This window comes from Talpa europaea, assembly GCF_964194135.1.
Source record: "Talpa europaea genome assembly, chromosome: 8".
Lineage (NCBI taxonomy): Eukaryota > Metazoa > Chordata > Mammalia > Eulipotyphla > Talpidae > Talpa > Talpa europaea.
In genome coordinates this window covers 46,465,223-46,488,330 of record NC_140075.1, presented here as the reverse complement: position 1 = coordinate 46,488,330, position 23,108 = coordinate 46,465,223, and the positions used below count along the sequence as shown (strand labels likewise).

At 41.3% G+C, this 23,108-nt stretch overlaps 1 protein-coding gene across 1 annotated transcript in view; it reads right to left on the bottom strand.

The window, feature by feature from the left end:
- Window positions 1–360: 360 nt before the first annotated feature.
- The window catches only part of FAM81A (family with sequence similarity 81 member A), a gene marked incomplete at both ends in the record, with an annotated part of 39,374 nt that continues 16,626 nt past the window's right edge, over window positions 361–23,108 (bottom strand). Inside the window, 6 exons of the mRNA XM_084240391.1 lie at window positions 361–485; window positions 3,302–3,497; window positions 3,776–3,911; window positions 12,027–12,133; window positions 13,861–13,990; window positions 18,788–18,906. Of these exons, the coding sequence (XP_084096517.1) occupies window positions 361–485; window positions 3,302–3,497; window positions 3,776–3,911; window positions 12,027–12,133; window positions 13,861–13,990; window positions 18,788–18,906 (813 nt within the window). The remainder of the gene's footprint in view (window positions 486–3,301; window positions 3,498–3,775; window positions 3,912–12,026; window positions 12,134–13,860; window positions 13,991–18,787; window positions 18,907–23,108) is intronic.

Below are 23,108 nucleotides of genomic sequence, written 5' to 3'. Positions count from 1 at the left end.
ACCATGACATTTCAAAAAATAGTAAAGTCTTGGCTAGAGCATGAAGCACTGAAGGGGAATTGTTAAGTGTTTTCATTCATAAAATAAAAGGAATAAAAGCCTTTCAAAATTCAGGGAGGAGAGAGGCTATTCCATTTAATTTAGAGAAGTGACATAAAGTGGTAGAAATTCTATTTAAACTTTTACAGAGAGGCTGTTTTCAAGACTCAAGGTAACATTTAGACCCATGAAAACACATTTTTTGGCACATGCACGCCATGGATAGGACAGTCCCCAATGCAGCAACAAGCACGGCTACAGAAGTCTCTCGCTTCTAGCCCCACTGGAAAACCACCTTTAAGGTCCTTGTCCAAACTCCCTTCACATGGGAGTTTCTGGTTTCTGCATTTGTTGGATTTGCTTCTGTAGCTGGTCCTTGTCCAACTTCATCTTGGCTTCAAGAACTTGCCTGAGGGACCCTATGCTTTCATAGATGGCTGTAAACCCTTTAAGAAGAGGTAAATTTTTACAAGAGTTAATATGTTTAAACAGTGTGATATCAAAGTCTACAGCATACAGTAGTAATTGATTTGGGCAAAAATGAACAATCAATGCTGAAACTACTGGAGTAAAAGTGTGATGAGAAACAGCAGTTAACTAGTTTCATCAAGTCTCCCTACAGAGATCTCTTTAATTACAAGGGGGAAAGGAACTATAATCATGTGGAAATAAGGCAGATACCACTTAACCAAGTGATCAAAGCTAATATCATTAATACCAGGACAAACCACCATCAGGTACCCACAGATTAGCTACCCAGGAAAGGTCACATCATTCTGTGGCATTTCTGTATAAAATGCACAGACTGAATCTAAATAAAAGTAAATTGCTGGACATTAAACAAAATACTGGCCTATATTCTCTCTTTTTTTTTTTTTGGATTTATTTATCTTTATGCATACAAGAACTGGGGTGTAGACCAGAAGTACAGGGGGTGAGAGGATTCACCAGAGACAGAGAGGGGAGCAGAAAAGGCAGATCTACTGAAATCCACTGCTGAGGGGAGCAGCGGGCAAGACAGGACAGGTCTGCTGTGCCATGTGGGTCAGCTCCCTGGCTGGGTATAGAACTCATGTTGCAGTGGTTGGCAATACCCTAATAGCACTGAGACTTTAACCCCTGCGCCAGCAGGGAGGCCCCCAGCCTTTATTCTTTAATGATGTCAACATTAAAGGAACTGACTTAGATTAAGAGTCTAAGAAAACATGACAGCAATGTAGGTAGGCCAGGTTCTGGAGATCAGAACCTAGATCAAGGAAGGTTTGCTATAAAGAAAATAATGATCAATGCTGAAAATTGAGTATCTAAGAATATTTCATTTACATGACACTGTACTTAAGAAAATGTTGTTTTTAAGGTATATACAATGAAATGATAAAAGGCACCATGACTTCTGCAATTTAAGGAAAAAAATTATATTCATAAACACACACACACAGATTAAGCAAATTTCCAAATGTTAACAAATCGTGAATTTAGGTGAAAGCTATAGATAGATATTTTCTAAATTTGAAATTATTTCAAAATGAAAGTTAAAAGAAAATCTCCATCAAAAAACCATTTCAGGGCCTCCCCGGTGGCGCAGCGGTTGAGCGCTGGGTTGCGAAGCTGACTGAAGCCTCTGCAGCGCCTGTTCAATCCCCGGCTGCTCCCCGGCCACCAGAGGAGGGTCCCGCATGGCGCGCAGACCTCTCCTGCCGCCCGCTGCTCCCCTCAGCAGTGTACTTTGGTCCTTCTGCCTGCTCTGCTCCCCGCTCTGGCTCTGGTGAATTCTCTCACCCTCCTGCACTTCTGACTGTACCCAGTGCTTGTATAAATAAATAAATAAATCTTTAAAAAAAAAAAAAAACATTTCATATTATTTTGATTTCCTACTGGTCTTTTAAATAAATGCTTAAAATGCTTTATTTGCGCTAGTAAATTTAGAATTTTCTCAGAAAATTTTCTTTATATGATAACTCAAGAAAAAAGGTATAAAATTACTAATTAATGTTTTCATTGAATGTGGAGATTACTAATTTAAAAAGTAGGTTATAAATCAGCTAGTAGCTGGTGAATGAGCTTTCATGTGAAAAAGCACATACATATTCTACATGTATACAAAGATTCATGAAAGAGATAATAGAAAGTATGAGTATTTTAAAACATAATTTGTGCTTTATGGTTCACCATAAAGAAATGTGTTGTTTTTGTATTAAAAAAGTATTTTTAAAGGACTCAAGCGTTTATTAAGTATCAGATATCAACAATCTTAATAGTATATTTAACAGCCAATGCCAAATCTATTTAGGACATGATGCAAAATTAGCCATCAATGAAATATTCAAGTACTGTATAGTCTTATAGCTCCAAAGTCCAATAAGGAAAATTTATTATTATCTTCACAAGTTCTGTGATTCATAAATTTAATTGTGCTTTTTACTTTATTAAAATAATAAACTTATGGTAGTAATAACAAAATGATTGTTGGGATTACTACTTTCAACTCCATGTGGTCAAAAGAGAATAATCCCACAGAAGAAAATTCATGGGATCACAGAATTAGAAGGAATTAGCAGATAATTTAGTTTGCCCTTCTCACACTACAGGAATTCCCTTCCCGTGATGAGCCAATTCCACTTGAACACTTTCAGTAACAAAGAGGTCTCAAGCTCACGAGGTCACCAGTATCATTTTAGGACCAGACAATTATAAGATACATAGAGAGTCAAAAATCTGTTTTGGGGTAACTTCCACTTACTGGTCTCAGTTTTGTATTCCTGAGCTTGGAGCATAGATCAAATCTTTCCTTTATATGAGAGCAATTAAAATCAGAACTTGCAATCAGCTCCAATACTTCTAAACAAGTATGGATGGATGAACCCTGCTGACTTACGAGTAGAGGAATGTCATTCAGTGCCATGGTGGTACACTGCCAGAGTATATAAAAGGCATCCCAAAGCCCCTCTAAGACTTACGCTCATTTCTGAGATACACTGACCTGGCCAATGAACAGAAAATAATTTGCAAGTGATGCTTAAGAAAATGTATATCAATTGCAAGCTAAGCAATTTTAGTTTTGTTTCACTGTCCCTCATGTTGATTCTCCATGTACTTAGTATTGAAACAATATTTTAGTTCATATCACACAGCTACTTAGATACTTCCCTGAGGATGTGTCACTTATTATCATGAGCCAGGGCCACAGGCTCTAGGGGGATACTAATTAATTTTTTCATCAAATACAAAATAAACCATGAGAACTATTTTCTTTTTTGCCTACCAGCATCAACTTCCGCTTTCATTTCCTTCATGTCTTCATTCATCTGTAACTCCAACTTGCTGATTCGCCCATGCATCTTCTCCTCTTCTTGTTTTGTTCTCTGCACTTCCAAATTCTTCTTCTGACTCTCTTCTATTTTGTCAAGTCTGGCAGACATCTGGCTGAGCTTCTTCTCCATGTCCCTTTCACTGGCTCCCTGGGATCCATGATAAGAATTGCATTTGACTCATTAGGGTCTTGATTTAAGTTCATCTAGCTGAAAGTATTGAAATTTTCTACTTAGCCTTAGTTAACCAAAGCAAGTCAGAGTGCCCCATCTCTTTATAAACTATTTGAACCATGGAAATGAATTCTAAGGCACGAACAATTGAACAGTTCAGTGTAATACTAAATAACTCAGTAAGTTCTTAGGTGTTACTCAAACATCGCAGGCCCCCACCAATACTTTTATTAGTGCCAAACATCAATACCTACACTGTTTTCCTTAACAACCAAGGAAAGTTGATCAATTTTCTGTAAAAGGTCTTTCTCTATCCTTTCTTGTTCCTGTTGCAACCAACTCCGTGCAGATAAAATCTGGTTACTGAGTTCCTCAATTGTACCTTTAAATCTAAAATAAGAAAGTCAGCAAGTTAGAGGTAAAACAATTTTAAAATGACAGCAAACCACCTCAGTTTCCAACTATGAACTCTTCCACATACCAGCATTAACCTCACCTCTTTTTAGCACTAAGTCAGGAAAGGAGTGAGGGAGAGAAGGATACAACAGAGAGCCCTGATGATACTTCTTACCTGGAAAGAGCCCAGAGCGTGGCCACTGAGTGACTCACAGAGCCAGGCCACATGCTAATCTCTGCCATTCAGAGAACCCTCAGTACCCCGGACTCAGAGAACAATGTCCACGCTCTCCTAGACTTCTCTTTCTCTTTCCCTAGGTGCTTACTTTTTCCATCTAAGGTTCCAGTCTGACTCTCCTCCTAATGTTCTCCAAATTGCTCTTTCCCATACACACATTTCCTAATTTAAACCTAAAAGAAAACTGAAAGAACAAACACTCAACCCTCCATTCCTTTAGTCTCTTCCCTTTCCAAGTACCTGAAAAATAAAGTTTCGTACTTGCTGCTTCCCTTAATTACTTTTTCTTATTTTTATTCTGAAGTGTAAAAAAAGCACAAAAGCGTATGTGTGGTGTAGAGATGTGATTTTAATAATAACAATAATAAAATGAACACTCATTGTGGTAGACTAGTTCTATTTTCCCCCTCCTGCCTATTAAGACACTTAAATATGAATGAACTAGGTACACTGTCACCGAGCCACAGTCTACATTTTCCAGTTTTCCTTGACAGTGAGGCAATGGGACACAAGAGGAAGTGGTAAATACAACTTCCCAGTCACATCACTGAAAACAAAGCTTCCTATCCTCACCCAGGCAGGAAGCCAAGCCAGCAGCCCCACCCAACTGTGGAAGGCAGAGTGCAGCCCCTCCTCACCAAGGAGACTAACCTTGAGCACAGCCTGTGCCCTGCCCAAACTTGGAACTCATCCTTGCTCCACTCTACTGCAAAGCATACCTAGAGCACACGTGATACAAGAACCCAATCAATAACCCCTTGTGACCATGGAGCACAGTCATTGAACCCACACAATGTGCTTCATGTAAAGAATAGTCTGAGACCAACTATAGAGGGTAGTCTGAGACCTCACCTGGCCAGCAAGTACAGCCTGTGGTCCTATCCAAGAAAAGGTAATTGCACAGCCAGTCAGCAGCCCTGCCTAACCAGGAGCCCAACAAGTGGCCCCACTTGAACCCTGCTGGAGCCCAGCCAGCAGACCTGACCAACCTCAAAGCTCGGGCATTGGCTCCACTCAACTAGAGACATCAGCAGCAAAGCCCCACTTGTCCAAAGATGCTGCAGGCTGGGATGAATGGTCAAGTTCTTTCCCTGCCAAATCGAAGCTGTAAAGATTAGAAGATTGCTCAAATGCACAGACACCAAAGCAAGGATCCCTAGAATCACAAAGCATCAGGAGGAAATACCACCAAAGGAAGCGAATAAAGCTCCAACAGCTGACCCTGAAGAAATAGAGAACCGTGTATTCTACGAGCTGACAAAAATTCAGACTAACCCTACTAAAGAAAAGAAGTTCAGTGAACTGCAAGAAAACACAGATTGCAAACTAAAAGAAATTAGGAAAACAACACATGAGCAAAATGAGTTCAACAAAGAACTAGAGATCATTAAAAAAAAAATCTTAGTGCTAAAGAATACAGTGACTGAATATAATACAATGACTGAACTGAAAAATGGAACAGAGAGCTTCAAAAGCATATTTGGTCAAGCAGAAGAATCAGTGAACTCAAGGACAGGCCATTTAAAATTATCCACTCAGAGAAGCAAAAAGCAAAAAGACAGAATAAAGCCTATAGTACTTAATGGACACTACGAGACACTATAAGACAAAACAATGTATGCATCTTAGGAGAGCTCAAAGGATGAGTTGGGGGGTGGAGAGAGAGAAGAGAGGGAAAAGAACAGAAAGTCTATTTAAAGAAATAATGGCTAAAACTTCCAAATATTGGAGATATGGACATCCAGGTATATGAAGCTCAGAGGTCCCCAAATTCAACCAAAAGGGGACTTCACCAAGAAATATTATAATCAAGCTAACAAAAATAGATTAAAAAGATTCAACATACAAGGGAACCAGTATAAGGCATCAGTGATCATCTCAGTAGAAATTCTGAAGAACAGGAGAAAGTGAGACATTAATGTCAAAATACTGGGGAGGAATGCCACACCCAGACAATCAGTCCATCAGAAATGAAGAGATAAATAAAGACTTGTCTAAAAACAAAAGCTGAAAGAGCTCATCACCATTAAATCTGAGTTACAAGAAATGCTAAAGGGAGATGACCAGCTTAAATGAAAGGATGTTAATTAACAATGTAAAAACATATGAATGTATAAAACTCACTGGTGCAGGGGTTAAAGTCTCAGGGCTATCAAGCTATCACCAGGAACTGCAGCACAAGTTTGATCCCTGCCCAGGGAACTGACCCACATGGCGCAGCAGACCTCTCCTGGCTCAACCGCTGCTCCCCTCAGCAGTGTATTTCGGTCAATCTGCCTGTTCTGCTCCCCACTCTGTCTCTGGTGAGTCCTCTCACCCCCCACACTTCTGGCCTACACCCCAGTCATTGTATGCATAAATAACTTTTTAAAAATTAAAAAAAAAAAACCCTCACTGGTAAAGGAAGTTACATAGTCATATTCAGAATTCTCTGACACTGTAATAGTGGTACATAAATTACCTGAACTGCTTTGCTTACTATAGCTTTTTAATATATCTTGAACAGAACGTGTGATGTCTCTAGGTTTGTTCTTTCTCGAGATCACTTTGGATATTCAGAGTCTTTTTTGGTTTCACATGAATTTTAGGATTGCTTATTGTAGTTTTGTGAAAAATGCCGCTGGAAATTTCATTACACTGAGTTAATAGATCGCTTTTGGTAATATGGACTCTCAAAAATATTAATTCTTCAATCCAAGAATAGGGGAATCACTTTCCATTAATTTGAGTCTTCTTCAACTTTCTTTCATCAGTGCCTTGTAGTTTTCAGTATATAAGTTCTTCACTTCCTTTGTTAAATTTATTTCTAAGGTGTTTTTAACATTAACATAAATGGGACTGTCTTCGTAGTTCTCTTTCTCAGGTAATTTATTATTGAGTATATAGAAGCAACTGATTTTTATAATCTGATTTTGTATACTGCAGCTGTACTGAATTCATTGATTCTAACAATTTTTGGTGCTCTTTAGAATCCTTTGCACATTGAGGTCATGTCATCCACAAATAGGGATTATTTTACTTTTTTTCTTATTTGGATGCCTTTACGTTTCTTTCTTAAAGGTGCCATTAATAATCTAGGGTAGTTTTTTCCCTCACCACCATCCTTTATACTCCCTTGACCCTTTCTCCCTTTTATCTCCCTCATTGCCTCAAGATGCCTCATTTCGTTCACTAGTGTCTGCTAGTTTTTATAAGTATTTTGCTTTGTCAAATGGTCTGCTACAGATGGGGCTGTAGATGGGGCTCTGGCTGAGCAGCACTTCAGGGGAGCACAAGGATGCATGTGCGCTATGTTTGGATCCCCTTTTGTGCCGGGTGGTCACAAAAAGTACTTCAATTATTTCAATCCTCTTTACTTTGTCAAGACCTGTTTTGTGGCCCCACATGATTTATCTTTAAGAACGTTCTGTGTGTGCTTCAAAATAACATCTATTTTGTTGCTGTTGAATGGAATAGTCTGTATATGTCTGCTAGGTCTCTTGCTGGGTGAAGCCTCTGCCTGTGCTCTGAGGTTGGTGGGTGCCACTGGCTAGGCAACATGGTCAGGTGTCTGAGCTTCACAATTATCTCAATTATCTCTGGTCAGGCAGGGCCACAAGTCCTATAACCTGGCAAGACTGTGTACTCCAGAACTGGACTGGAATGTAGAAGGGACTCCACATTGCACCTGGCCAGATAAGGTCTACACTGTGCTCCCCAATCAGGTGTTGCCCCTTGCTGCACTCCAAATTCAGATGGGGCTGCAGTCCAGGTTTCATGGTTGGACAGAGCCTTGGGACATGCTTCACCATCTGGCAGGCTGCTGGTCATGCTGCCCTGTTGGTGAGGTCACTGGCCAGGCTTTCCGATCAGGACTGGAGGCTGTGCTTGGTGGTCACAGAGAGTCATGATCTAGGCTCCCTGGTCAGGTAGGGCTGCAGGCTATGTTCTGCTTTGGGGCAGGTTTTTGGGCAAAGCCAGAGCTGTGCTCAACAATTGGGAAAGACCGTAGACTGCAGACCAGCTCCATGGCCAGCGGGGGCTGTAGACTGGGACCTGCAGCTAGACAGCCCTGCAGGCTGGGCTATAAGCATGCATGCGGATCCTGGGCTTCCTGGGCAGGCAGGGCCGAAGGTTATAGCTTTTATTTTTGATTGTTAGAGCTTTGAAATTCTGTTTGGTTGTTTATCAACAATACCTCATAATTTTTTTTCTCTACTCATTTTTGATAATCTCATTCCTTAGTCATACTTTCTAAATGTGTGTGAGTAAAGTCACACGTGCACACATGTATATGTACATACTTACGTATATGCATACACACAGAACACTCGTTTCATCTAATAATCTATTTTTTTTTAACAGAGGCATGTTTTATTTATTTATTTATTTGTTTGTTTGTTTGTTTGTTTTGTTTATACACGCACTGGGTACAGTCAGAAGCACGGGAGGGTGAGAGAATTCACCAGAGCCAGAGCGGGGAGCAGAGCAGGCAGAAGGACCGAAGTACACTGCTGAGGGGAGCAGCGGGCGGCAGGAGAGGTCTGTGCGCCATGTGGGACCCTTGCCTGGTGCCCGGGGAGCAGCCGGGGATCGAACCGGCGCCGCAGAGGCCGCAGGCAGCTTCGCAACCCAGCGCTCAACAGCTGCGCCACCGGGGAGGCCCTAATAATCTATTTCTATGTAGTATTTAGAGGTCTGATTCTACTTCTCATTGTTTCTTCTCATAACTTATATGGCCTTTTCCCTAGTCTTATTTTACAATTTTTTATTGCACATCCTTAGAACTTTGTCTATGAGAAGACTTGAAGATAGAAGATTTGTATTTGCTTTTGCCAGGCCTCTTAGGACACTACCCAATCAGAATCATTCAATCATTCTAAGATAACCATCCACTCTGTTTTTCTTTTTCTTTTTTTAAAGATTTATTTATTTATGCACATAAGAACTGGGGTATAGGTCAGAGGTGTGGGGGGTGAGAGGATTCACCAGAGACAGAGTGGGGAGCAGAACAGGTGGATCTACTGAAATACACTGCTGAGGGAGCAGCAAGTGAGACAGAAAAGGTCTGCTGCACCATGTGGATTAGTTCTCTGGTCAGGGATCGAACCCATATTGCCGTGGCTGGTGATAGCTTTATAGTATAGAGACTTAACCGCTTGCAGCACCAGAGAGGCCCCCAGTCTGCTTTTCTTCAAGTCACTTGGGTAATGTGAATTCACACATTCTTCTAAATTCACACAAAGGCTATCTTATAGCCCTGCATTTTCAAGAAATTACCCCGTACCCAGAACCAACAGTTAGACAGGTAAGTTTATTCATGATCTCTTTGCGGCATGAAGATTTTTCCTAGTTCAGCCAGCAAAGTTCTCACCTTTTGGGTCTCTAATCTGACATTCTACCTCACAGAGGCTCTAAGCATTGTCTCCATGCTCCTATAGGCATCCTTTGTGTTTAGACTTTAAATTGTAGGAAGGAAAATAAAGAGGTTCATGTCTGCTAAGTAGTAATATCTCTTAAAACAAACTGACAGAAGAAAAAATACTAAGATGTTTATTTCTTCCTGTGTGACAGAAGAAAGAGAACTTGAGAGATCTTCCTTTATTTGCTAAGTTTGTTGAATCTGTGAGAAATGGTGACATAACTAAATAATCACATAAAAACAGGCAGGTGGAGGAAAGGAGACATGGTTTCATAAGAGAATTCCCAATAATTGATGGTAGCCTAGAAATGGCATTAAACATGAGCCAATGAGAAGTTCAAGTTTTCCTCAAGCCTCTCACAAAGTTCTACACTAAAGTCATCTAAAAAGATACATTAAGTCAAATATACATGTGGGGGTGTATGTGTGTATGCACAAGAGACATGTACACACATATACACAGAGTCACTGCTGGTTCTGCTTTGGAGGAAAATGCCAAGCTTGTGAAGATTCATAATAGGAAAACCTATTTTGGTTTTGTGATTGAGCAGAACCACATCAGATGAGTTTCACCGTAGGTACATATGATGTAGACAACACTGCTATAACAAACTGGGAAAGTATTACAAATTATAGTGCACGCACAAAGTATTTCAAAGTCACTCTCACGCAAACCTCTCCTACCTGGAGACAACAAAATGTCCACTAACTAATGTCCCCATCTCTGCTTCAGCCCTTATGATCCGTTTCCTAAGTGCAATCAGGCCATTTAAAAAACAATATACAAACCTGATTTTATCAGTCTATTTGCTTAAAATCCCCTCAATAGCTCCATATTGTTCTAAAGATAGAGACAGAAAAACCTACAAGCTAGGTCACCCCAGCCTCATTTTTCACCCTTAATTGTTCTAGCTCTTGCTACCCAGTCCTCCCTACTCCAACCAGCTTTGTTTTCTTGCAGTTTCTTGCATGTCACATTCCTTCCACAGCAGGCTATTTATCTCATATGTCCTTACCTCACTCTTCAGGGATTCCACTCATTCTTGAGCTCTTATTTCAAATGTCACTTCCTCAGGAAGGCCCCACAACTGGGCACCTGCTAATTCACTCTCACAGCACCACTCTATTTGTTTCAGGTGGCTGCTGTGTCAAATCACCACAAACATGATGCCTAGAACAGCACATTCCTTCTGACAGTTCTACAGGTCGGAACTCTAAAATCAGTTTCAGTGGACTAAAGTGAGGTGTGAGAAGGGATGGTTCCTTCTAGAGGGTCTGAGAGGAGGATCATTTTTTTTGCTTTTCTCTCGCTAGAGCTGCCTTCTTCCATGGGCTGACCCTGACCATCTGTTGGTTTGTTTTCTTTTTTAAGATATATTTATTTATGCATACAAGAAATGGGGTGTAGACCAGAGCTGTGGGGATGGGGGCGTGGGGTGAGAGGAGTCACCAGAGACAGAGTGGGGAACAGAACAGGCAGATCGACTGAAATGCACTGCTGAGAGGAGCAGTGGGCAAGACAGGAGAGGTCTGCTGCGCCATGTTGGTAGCTCCCTGGCCGGGGATAGAACTCGTGCTGCAGTGGTGGATGATAGCTTGATAGCATTGTGTCTTTAACCCCTGCGCCACCAGGGAGGCCCCATCCTCCATCTTTTTTTTTTTTTTCTTTTTATGGTGGGGCCCTCGCCAGCAGCCAGGGAACGAACCGGCACTGCAGAGGCTACCGGCGGCAGCCTCGCAACCCAGTGCTCAACCACCGCGCCACGAGGGGAGGCCCCCTATCCTCCATCTTTAAAGCTCATACCAAATCTTTGCTTCCACAGTCACAGAGCCTCCTCTCTCAACTCTAACCTTCCTATCTCCTTCATATAGAGGCCCTAGGGGTTACATTAGGATACCCCAGGATAATCTGCCCATTTTCAGATACTTAAATTTAAGATCCTTAACTTAAAAAATCCTTAACTTAATCAAGAAAGTCCCTTTTTGCCAAATAAAGTAACATACTCAGAGGGTTCAGGACATGATGATATTTGGGGGGCCACTATTTAGTCTACTGTGACCAGGCACCTTTCCTTCAAAACATTTGTAACAGCACAGCATATGCTTATTTAGTCATTATTCAATTAAAGTTCATCAACTCCCTAGACTATATAAACTCCACAAGGATAGGGAGAGAGCTTATTTTTCTTCATTGCTGGATCCTCAGCACCTAGGTCGGTGTTCAATCAATATTTACAGAATGAATAGATAGATGGCTTATCATGCAACCACTCAAAATAATTCTGAAGGTAAAGGAGGCAAAGTACCACACGGAAACTTTTCCCTATACCTTCCACTATTGTTTTCACTCTGCAATGAATAAAAAGCAGAAGGTAAAACAAAAAACAAAAACAAAAAATAAAACTGCGCTACTGAATAAACTTGCAAAGAATTTCAACAACAACAAAATGTCTGTGAGTTGATTACTTACTTTGTATCCAAAAGCTGAAGCTGGTGATTACTGTCTCTGTGGGACATCTTCAGTTTGGTGCTTTGCTCTGATATTGACAAGTCCACTCTGTTCAAGAGCTGAGAAATCTGAATAAGAAATTTTGTTTGTAAATAACACCTCTAAACTTTTCAGAGATGATGTGAGAAAACATTTAGCAAACTACATTTTAGTCAGTGGCATTAAGATTCAATTTAACTTAATAAATTCATTTCAGAGCTCAGCTCATCTATCTACCTACATTCTCTTTCACATACACCCATCAAAACTCAGACCAGGAGCAGGGCCACTGCACTCATTCTGGGCTGAGCCCTTAATACTCTTCCTCTGGGGAGCAAGCCCAGCCCTGCCCAGGTCCACTTCTTCCAGCTGCTGGCAAGCAACACAGTCATCGTTTACCCTGGAATTCCCACCCTAATGTGGCTGCTAGTCATAAAGCATAGAATTCTTATCACTTACAAAATCCATGAAGGTCCCTGATTTACCTCTGTATCAAGCCAAGTCGTCAGAAAATATCATTTACAGACTACAGCCCTCCTGCTCCTTTCTCCCATTACCTACCATTTCCCTTATCTAAAGTTTAATATAAAACTAACTCTCTGTGAGGTATCTTTATTTCTGGCAAAATTATGTTAGATACACCTACTGAAAGATTCATGGAACAAGCATTTGCCAAAACAAAGAAGAGGTATGTCTCTTTTTATGGATTTCTATATATATTTTACTGATTTGGTTCCTGGAAAGCTCAAGATTTCCTTAGCTCCTGTTTTCTGATGTAGTAATTCTGTCCTCATTCATTCTTTAGAAAAAAAAATATTGGGCTTGTTTTATTTCTCTTTTTCCCTAGTTTTATGGTATCTGTGTCTTTCATATACATAAATTTTGACCCTTACTAGAGGTAGGTAAGACACAGTATTTTTTTTAAATATTTATTTATTTATGCATACAAGAACTGGGGTACAGGCCAGAGGTGCAGGGGGTGAGAGGATTCACCAGAGACAGAGTGGGGAACAGAAAAGGCAGACTGACTGAAATATATCTGCTGAGGGGAGCAGAGGGTGAGACAGGAGAGGTCTGCTGTGCCATGTGGGTAGTTCCCTGGCCTGCCGGGGATCTAACTCATGTTGCAGAGGTTGCTGATAGCTTCACAGTTCTGTGCTTAACCCCTTGCGCCACCAGGGAGGCCCCAGGACACAGTATTTTTAACCCAATAAATTGACTAGATGCCCCATTTTACTGAAATAGTCTTTCTTTAATTGAAGAATAGCAAATAGGGCAGACATCATAGGTAAAGTTCTAGAAGACAGTCCCCATTATGACGAACTTTTTAATGACCTAAAAAAAACTGTGAAATGCCAAGAGTTTTGCCTAGTGAAATTAATCTACACATTTCAAGTGAAAGGCTCTAAAATTCATTACACTCCAGCTCTGTCCTAATTTTTTCCATGTACAGACTAATGTGTAAGGTAGCACGTGAATCCCATGAATTCCTGAAGCAACATTTTGGGATGAGTGATAGATGAAAGAATGCTTGATCACTTACCTGTGCAAGAGATAGTCCTGGAGTTATACTTTGGAATTTCTGGAATATATAGTTTGAGCAATGAGGGGGAAAGAATCTTTAAAATTAGGGCTGTATTAAAACTCCTGTTGTGACGCTCATGAAGAGCCATTCAGTGAAAGAGAAGAAAGGAAGCAGCAAAAGAGACACTTATGGTGGGTGCACTAGTTAGTCTCTCCTATAAGAAATAATCAACATCATGTTCTTTAAGCTGAGAAAAAATTACTCTAAAAGGCAACCTAAAACAGGTCATACCTGTCCCTCTGCGTCTTTGATTTTCGTTTCCAAGATAAGTTTGGCAGCTTGCTGTTCTTTGTTCAAGTGCTGGAGCCCCTCGTAGGTCGTTTTGTACTCTGCAGACAGTCTGGCAATGCTGGCGTCACATCTGCCCAGGCAAACAACAAAGCTAATTCTTATTAAAGTTTAAAAGCATGCACTAAAGCTTCCTCACATACTACAAAACACACCACCCCACTCAAAGAAACTGTACTATGAATCATTCATTTTTGCAGAGGTTCAAATGGATTCAAAGAGCTGCCTTCATTATGGTTTTTCAGTTAAACCACAGGGATGATGCATAATAAGACCAGAGCTGTAACCATCAAAGTAGCAAGGCCTTACAATGCTCAAAAGTACAAAATGGTATGCGCAGTGAGAGCCCAATGACAAAACATTGATGCAGAGTGCCAGATGTGTCACTCCTAGTTCCACCTTTACCCTTTCAAGTTCAGGGCTGCTTTGGATTTTAGAGGCCTTCCAACACTTTGGAAAGTGCTACTCCTAACCTGTTACCAAATCCCCTGTAAGTCTGTGCTTTGAGAGGGGCCCCACAGCAGGGGAAGGCTCTGAAGCTGGTCCACACTGTCACGAGAGCTGCTCTGCTCTGGGGGCCTCAGAACTGAGCAGATCCAGTGGTGCTCAAGGTGCTTGTGGCAGGTCAGCTGTGGGAAGCCCTAACCAGGCCCTCTAGGAATTCAGAGCAGCATCATGCCCCGCTCTTTTCAGTCATTCCTGGCTTGAGAAGCAGCTTCCAGCTTGCTAGTGGGTGCTAGCAGAGACTGCATGCCTAAGCATGGGCACTGAGTCCATCATGCACACCATGCCATAAGGCAGGCATGGAGCAGCACTCCACCTACAAGGACAGGAGGCATCTAAACATCAGCATGAATTAAGGGCACAGTAAATTATGTAAGCCCGGACTCCTGTGGCAGCTACTCCTGCTACGGTGCCAGCTTTCCTCAAGTCACACCCGTGACCCCTGGAGGAGCTTCTGATGACCAGGTGAATTGAGGGAGAAGAAGTCAGGCCTGTTTACAGATGGTCATGTCCAATATGCTGAGACCTTCCAGAAGACTGCTGACACTTAAGAGCTCATTCAGGAGAAGCTGTAAAGGGTATTAAGGAAAAGAATCCCTCAGGGTTGGCAGATTTTCAAACTATATATATGGAGTTCATCTTGCCTAGAATAAGTGATAACCATACATTCCTGGGAACTGGTTAATGGTAAGAGACTTTAAAAACTATATTAGAGGATTGGTGACAAGGGGAAGAAGTTATATAAATGAGTAACTCAGGATTAACAAAGAATTCTTGCTGTTTGTGAATGTCCTCTGTATCACAAGGGCAGAAGTCCAAAATCTGTACTTCCTGACTCCCTCGCCATCAAGGTTCTGATTTAGATCTCACCAATGTGAGGCATTATGCAAGATTTAGAAGGTAGAAGAGGAGGAGGGGCCCTTATTCTTGCCTGGCAGTGGTGGGCAGGCAGTGGGGATAACAGCCACTTTCAGGCACATTCCTGTAAATCATTTATTTCTTAGGTAGCTAAGGTTATCAATGGCACCTTCCTGTGATTCCTATACTGCCTATTTTTCTAAAATAGCAGTTGTCTACTTTGCTTCTCCAAATCTTCCAATGGTTCTGCAAGATCTAATGTCCTGTATTAAGTCCCTGCCTGTTAAAACACTTAGGAGTGGTTTCTGTTTTTTTAACCAAACCTTAATATATAAAGTTATCAAAATTTTACAAAGAAGTATGCAACATATTAGCCAACTATCTCTGGATCATATGATTTTCATTCTATTTTTCATTCTCTTCTAAATCGTACAACCTTTCTGCAAGAAGTATACATGATTTTTACAACTAGAAAAACAATTACACAAAGAAAATAATTCAGTCAACAGCTATGTACAAAGAAGGTGTTGCAATTTTATGGAATAAGCACTAGCCTATCATCTCTGCCCATGAAGATCCTATGAAGCAAAATAGAGGCTAGAGTATAAGGATGCCAGAGACAGAGATATATGGGATAGTCACTGTCATGGTAGTGAGGTCAAGTTCAAGGGAAGAGATAGGAGAAGTAGATGAAGCTACAACCCATAGCTTCATAGATGAAGCTACAACCCATAATCCATTCATTCACTCAGTAAGAATGTCTACTAAGTGTTAGCTTCTATCAGAGAAAATGGGGAGATAATTGGCCATTTTCTTTCCAATACACACACTGCACCACTAGAAATTTTTAAAACATCCTGATGCCACCACCCATAAATGGCATTTGGCCCATTATCTCAGATTGAGCCAAATGAGCTTCAGAGATTGTTTGGGAACTTGATGAACAACTCATTTTAGGTACCCACAGAAAAGAGCAAGCCTGTGGTCATTTACACTTTCAATGAATCAGTAGTCTACAAGAGTTCCAAAAACATTGGGATATATTCTTTAAGGTATAGATCCACACTAAGGCCTTCATGAGGATTATCAATTGTTCCCTAAATGACTTAGATAAGGAAAATTATCTCACTCACTAAATCACACAGAATATTTGCTACCATAATATGAAATTATCACATTACTACAATTATAAATTATTACCTGGTAACTATGTATGAGAAAAATCTAAAAAGACAGATACCAACTTAGTTACCTCTAAGGAGTAAAACAGATAGGGGCTGGTGAGCTCTTAATTTTTGCTCTTACATATATACTTATATGTATCATAGTAGTTCCAGTTATTTATAGTATTTCCAACTATTTATTTCCACACATCATTTGAGTACCTTTATAAGGAAAGAGGCAAACAGGCAGGGTGGGCAGGGAGGAGCTCAGGGTGGGATACCAAAGCCTCCCTCAGAAAACATACACAGTGAAATCAACTTCAGATTTCTTATATTAAAAACAATGTTATTCTTCTACATGAAAGAATGTTACAAATGGGATAAAATGTTAAGAAATGGTGAATCTTATGTGCTTCTTATAGGTTTGAACTTATTTCAAAATAAATAAATGCATATAGATAAAAAGGGGAAAGAAATATTGCCATTTCAGTTAAGAGTGGAACCAGAGACATCATTCCTGTCTTAAAAACACACTCACAAAGGACAGCCTTTGGATTCTAACACAGCTGCACGCGCACTTAACATCTTGAGTAAAGCAAGAATTAGCAATGAACCGGATCAGTTGTACTATCTCATCCTTGATGAGCCAGTAAAGTACTCATTCCAAATGTTCCCTTCTCAGATCCTTGCTGTGGCCATTGGGTAGAAGGAGGAATCTGTTGTTGGCCCTGTCAGTCATGACAGGGAGGTGGTCAGGTGCATCAAGAGTCCCAAGGGTCAAGCCACAGGTATGACTTAGGCAACACGCTTTAGCAGAACCTCTCCCACAGATTGTGACATGGTTGCACAGCACTCCAAGACACTGACATTGAAAACATTAATTTGATTGTTCAGCTTCCATATTATTATAATTATTAGATATATAAGTACTGTATGTGCACATCATTAGGCACTTAAGAGCTAGCAATAACTGAGCTTTACACTTAAAATGAGTAAATTGTATGGTCTGTGGATTATATATCACAGAATCTGTTAATGAGAGAGGCTGGCGTGGGGGGTGTATTAGGGGTCACCACCATGTACTTTTATTGGGCCTTCAAGTCTATAGTGCCACCCATAAATGGCTTCAAGTATTATCTGAATCCCCATATACACCTAGGAGGGGACTAGAACACCTGCCTCATAGATAGTTCTCTTCTAAGGCTCTGACACCACACAAACCTCACAGAGGAAAGTGTAAGGGGCCACTGAGTCTTGGAAAAATGAAGACAACACACAAATCATGGCCTGTTTAGGGAATAACAAGCAGACAAGCTGTTGATCAATGATGAAAGCTACAGTGCAACAGCAGGGAAAGGTGAAGAGGTCCGTGGGGTTTCAAGGGTCATACTAGGGAGACCACAGGAAAGTGGTCACCTGGCCACCATTTATGTCCATGTGGCCTTCTGCATTAGACCTAAGCTCATCCAGTAGAATCAAATGCACAGAGCCAGCATGCACGGCTTCATGTATAGTTTGCACAAATATCCCTCTCCACTATAAGGAGGCCTGAGGTCCTGGGGGTCCCTGTTCTTTCTTCTACCCACAGCTGGCAGACCATCCTCACTCTGCCTTCAGGCTGATCTGCATGGCCCATCAGTTCCACTGCTCCCGAATTCATGTGATTGACTCACAAAAGCAGCAGGGGGCAGAAGAGGCCCAGAAATACTTCAGACAACTTCACCCTAGTCTGACAAAGATAATCCCAGATACAGTCCTTGAGCAGTGCTTCTCAAATTTACACATGCACATGAATCCAGGGATCTTGTTAAAATGCCAATTTTAATTCAGTAGGTCTGGGGTGGGCCGGAGATCATATCCTCTACCAAGTTCCCGCTGCTGCTGGTCCACGGAGCACCCTGGCTAGTGAGGGGCTGGAATGGCACTACTTCTACTGTCTGAGGTGAAAGAGCTCTTTTTAAAACTTCCAGTCTCTCCAGAACCACTACTTCCAGAAAATAAAACGAAAATGAAGCACAAGAAAAATGAAACTCAAAAAGGACAAAATACAAATTCCAACTCTATTATTAGAATCAATAAACATAATATCGCCAAACCAAATTATATAGGTCAGTCGAGCTCTTCCATCACCTCCTGCCACGAACACAGATCCAATGGCAGAAACTCAAAAAACCCTGGCCTGCTCACCACCAGGTTTAACTTGTATCCTTAGGTTTTATGGGCCGAGGAGAGGATGTAGTAAAGAATGCAAAGAATTTGTTTTAGGGCTTTACAAATACACTCCCCACTGAAAGAGTTAGAAGCACAGCTCTTGGCAAGTAGCTCCCAGACACTGGTACACTTACCTTGCCACTCTCCCTCGAAGGTCTCCCAAACCAGAGAGCTGGCGCATCTCCAGAGTCTTTAAGGCAGAATTAGTTCCATAGCTGATGTTGTCCCGGGCACGGATCTGCTCCTGGAGAACCTGGGCAACACAGAAAGCCACTGAGGAGGTCACCTGAGCATGGACACCCTGCCACGAAAGCATTTTCTATTTTGGGCTAAAATAGGTAGGAATGTTTAGCTCCTTTTCAGAAGAGGTTCCTTTTTAACAGTCAAATAAATAAAGTAAATGCTAATTATTTTTTTTTCTGGTACTTATTTGATAACAATGTTGATGCAAGAACTAAGGCCCAATGCTGTTTCAGGAAAGACACAAAATGAAACAGAACTGCTTAAAGATCAAGTGACCAGGCATAAAAACATGAGCTCATGGAGCGCCCATCCTGGGAAACCTTCAACAGAAGCTGATGAGCTGATGAGGAGAGCCCTGTTGTTTACTGAGGAGGAGGTGCAGGAGGTGCCAGTGCTGCGCACCACGGATGTGCACCAAATGCCCACTGCACCCTTGCCAAGGAGCTTCTCTCAGGAACCTTGAGCAGGAAGAGGCACAAAACGCTGAAATCAACACACCCGAAGTCAGACGGGCCGCAGGTTACCCAGGCCCGGCTCAGAGTCTGGCTCTGAACCTGCACTCCAGCCACTCTGCAGTGCTGCTGGGGATCAAGATAGAAGTGGAAGCACCTGGGTCTCCTGCTGGCACAAGGGGTTAAGACACAACCTATGAGGCCGTCCACAGCCACTGCAGCACAAGTTCGATCCCCGGACAAGGAGCTACCCTCATGGCGCAGCAGACCTCTCCTGATTCGCCTGCTGCTCCCCTCAGCAGTGTATTTCAGTAGAACCCCACTCTGTCTCTGGTGAATCCTCTCATCCCCCCACACCTCTGGCCTGTACCCCAGTTCTTGTATGCATAAATAAATAAATCTTTAAAAAAAAAAAGAAGTGGAAGCACCGAACACAGAGGCAGATGGGGTAGAAAACCCGAAGTCCCAGGTAGCAGAAGACCAGTTAAAACCAAAAGAGTCCATCAGGAGTTTCTTGTGCACAATTCCTTACTCTTTCCCACATCTCTTCTCCAAAGTTCTGTCCTTCCTACTTCCCCCCACCGCCATCTTCCTCATCTTTTCAAAGAAAATGCTTTTTATTTATTTATTTTTTTTAATTTTCTAGAGGCATGTCTTATTTATTTATTTATTTGGTTGGTTGGTTTATACATGCACTGGGTACAGTCAGAAGCGTGGGAGGGTGAGAGAATTCACCAGAGCCAGAGCGGGGAGCAGAGCAGGCAGAAGGACCGAAGTACACTGCTGAGGGGAGCAGCGGGCGGCAGGAGAGGTCTGCGCGCCATTTGGGACCCTCCTCCGGTGGCCGGGGAGCAGCCGGGGGATCGAACTGGCGCCGCAGACGCCGCGCGCAGCTTCGCAACCCAGCGCTCAACCGCTGCGCCACCGGGGAGGCCCTTCAAAGAAAATGCTTTTAAAGTTTTTCTGTCCTCGCCCTTGCTATACTCTTGATGTCAGCTTAAGTGCATGTATTAATTCCTTTTTGCTCTTTGTTTTATTCTTTTTAAAGTAATTTTATTATTTCTTCTTTAGTAACGAAGACATTTTTCTTTCAGTCCAGTGTTTGCTGTGTTCACAGACTGGGTATGAAGTGTTTTCTTTTTCAGTGTTTAAATTTGTTATGAATTCCTCTTTGATCTAAGGGTATCTTGAAATCTAAGGATAACTTAGATTTGTTTCTTCACTTTCAAGTAGTTAAGCTTTTGTCCTTTTTAAAATTTCTTTCTAATTGTGTTGGCATATGATTTAAAAAAATATGATTTGTAAGATACTTAATATCTTGAATGTGTGCTTTATGGCACATGAGTGATTTTCTTTTGCTGCTCCATAGCCATGCAAAAAATTATGTGAGGAACAAAAGGTTCAATATTGTCTTTTCAGTTTGCTGATTCCATTATTCATTTTCTCTAAATCTTATTTATTTTTGTCTGCTAGAGCTCTCCTGCTGTGAAAGAGGTATCCGAACTCTCTCACTGCAAAATATTTTCACAAAATTCTCCTTACATTTTAAATACTTTTTACTTGCTATTTTATTTGGCACAAGTCTATGATAATAGTGCCTATAGCCATTATAAAAGAAACTTCTTTTATTGTTAAGTTTCACCTCATCTGATATCAATAATGCTATTATGTTTTATAACTAATAAAGCAAACACTCATCAGGCACTGTTCTAAGTGCTTTGGGTATGTTAACTCATTCAATCCTCACAAACACACAATAAAGCTATTAACCACCATCCCCATTTCACTGGTGGTGACTCTATGTGGTTAAGTAACCTGCCCAAAGTAATGGTCAACAGTGATGGAGCTGCTACGTGAACCAGTGCACTGTGTACTCAATCATAACAATACACTACTTTGCTTGTTTGTGTTTCCTTTTTTTAAGATTTATTTTATTTATTTATGCACACAAGAGCTGGGGTGTAGGCAGAGGTGCAGGAGACAGTGGGACTTAGAGGATTCACCAGAGACAGAGTGGGGAGCAGAACAGGTGGAGCAGCAGGCAAGACAGGTCTGCTGCACCATGTGGCTTAGCTCCCCGGCCGGGGATCAAACTCTAGCTGCAGTGGCTGCCAACAGCTTCATAAAGCTGAGACTTAATCCCTTGCACCACCAAGGTGGCCCACTTGTTTGTGTTTTCATCCAGCTTTTCTTCACATTTTATGTTTACAATTTATGTTGCTGTTGGTTGTCATTTCCATTCCTCCTCCTTATTTTGACTGCTTTGGTAAGGTTACCATTGGTTGCCTTTTGGCCTCTTGCTAGCTCTAAAATGGTCCTGGACTCTGCTTTCCAGGAATGGTTACCTTCTCTTCCCCAACACTCATAAACAGATACAAATTTACTCCAGGCACCATGCCTGGCCCCATCTTAACTACCTAAAACAATTAAATTTTGTTTTAGCAAAATTGATTTGCTACAAATCCATACTTTTAGTGGAGCTATAATTAGACTTTAGCTTGTAGAATGTCTTTTCTCCTTCTGTTACCTTTTTTTTCTTTTCTTTTTTTAAAAAGATTTCTTTATTTATTGCATACAAGAGCTGGGGTGTAGGCCAGAGGTGTGGTGGGTGAGAGGATTCACCAGAGACAGAGTGAGAAGCAGAACAGGTGGATCCTTAGCTCCCTGGCCAGGGATCAAACTCATGCTGCAGTGGCTGGCCATAGCTTGCTAGTGCTGTATTTAACCCCTGAGCCACCAGAGGGGCCCTCCCTTTCCCCCCTCTCCCCCTAGCACTTCCATTGTCCAATTCCAGGTTTTCCTCAGTATCAATCTACATGAAATGATATGTCTTTCTTTAAGGTTCGCTGATTAGCTTTGTGCTTCTCATTTTCATTTTCCTGTCTCTTTTGGGTACAAAAGTTCTTTTTCTCTAGTCTTATCTTCAGGGCAAGCACTTTAATGAAAGATTCCTAAATCCCTGTCATGTTGATAATCTTCCTTCCCTCCCCCTATAGGGACGATGATAAATTAAAAAGGTATATCCTCTTTCTTGACTTAGAGGTCTTATCTTCTAGTGAGTTCTAAGGCTGATAGGGACTCTGATGCTTTTTCCTTGGTAAGTATCTTGGTTCCTTGTATCTAGAAACTTGTTAAGATTTTTTTCATTTATTCTTTGGAATTCAGGATTTTATCAGAAAGGACCTAATTGTGAATCATTTTTAAAATTTTAGTTCTACCTGGAACTCAGTAAGCTTTTTAGTGTGTAGTGCCTGATGTTTTTTTTAACTCAAGTAAATGTTCTTTTCCTCTGGAACAGTTCTTTTCCTCCTTCTGGACTACTACTCACATGCTGGGTGTCCTGCATCTGTCCTCCACATCATGTATCTTTTCCCTCTTGGCTTCTCTACATATTTGTCTCAGATGTTTCAGCATTTCTACTTTGTCTTCTGGGCAACTAATTCACTTCATACCAGTAACCTGGTATTCATTGCCTTTGATTCATCTACTGACTTCTAAAAATTCAAGTTCAAGGAGAAAATTTTATATTGTACTTGGATCTCCTTACGAGCCCTATCTTAGTTGAGGCAAAATATCAGAGAGAGTGGCTTATAAATAATAAACACTTCTCTCTCACAGTTCTGAAGGGTCTGAAATCACCATGGCCGGATTCTTTCTGGCTTACAGGAAACTGTCTTCTTGCTGTGTCCTCACCTGGTGGGGAGAGAATGCTCTGCTTTGTTCTCTTCTCATAAGGGCACTAATCCAGTCATGGGGCACC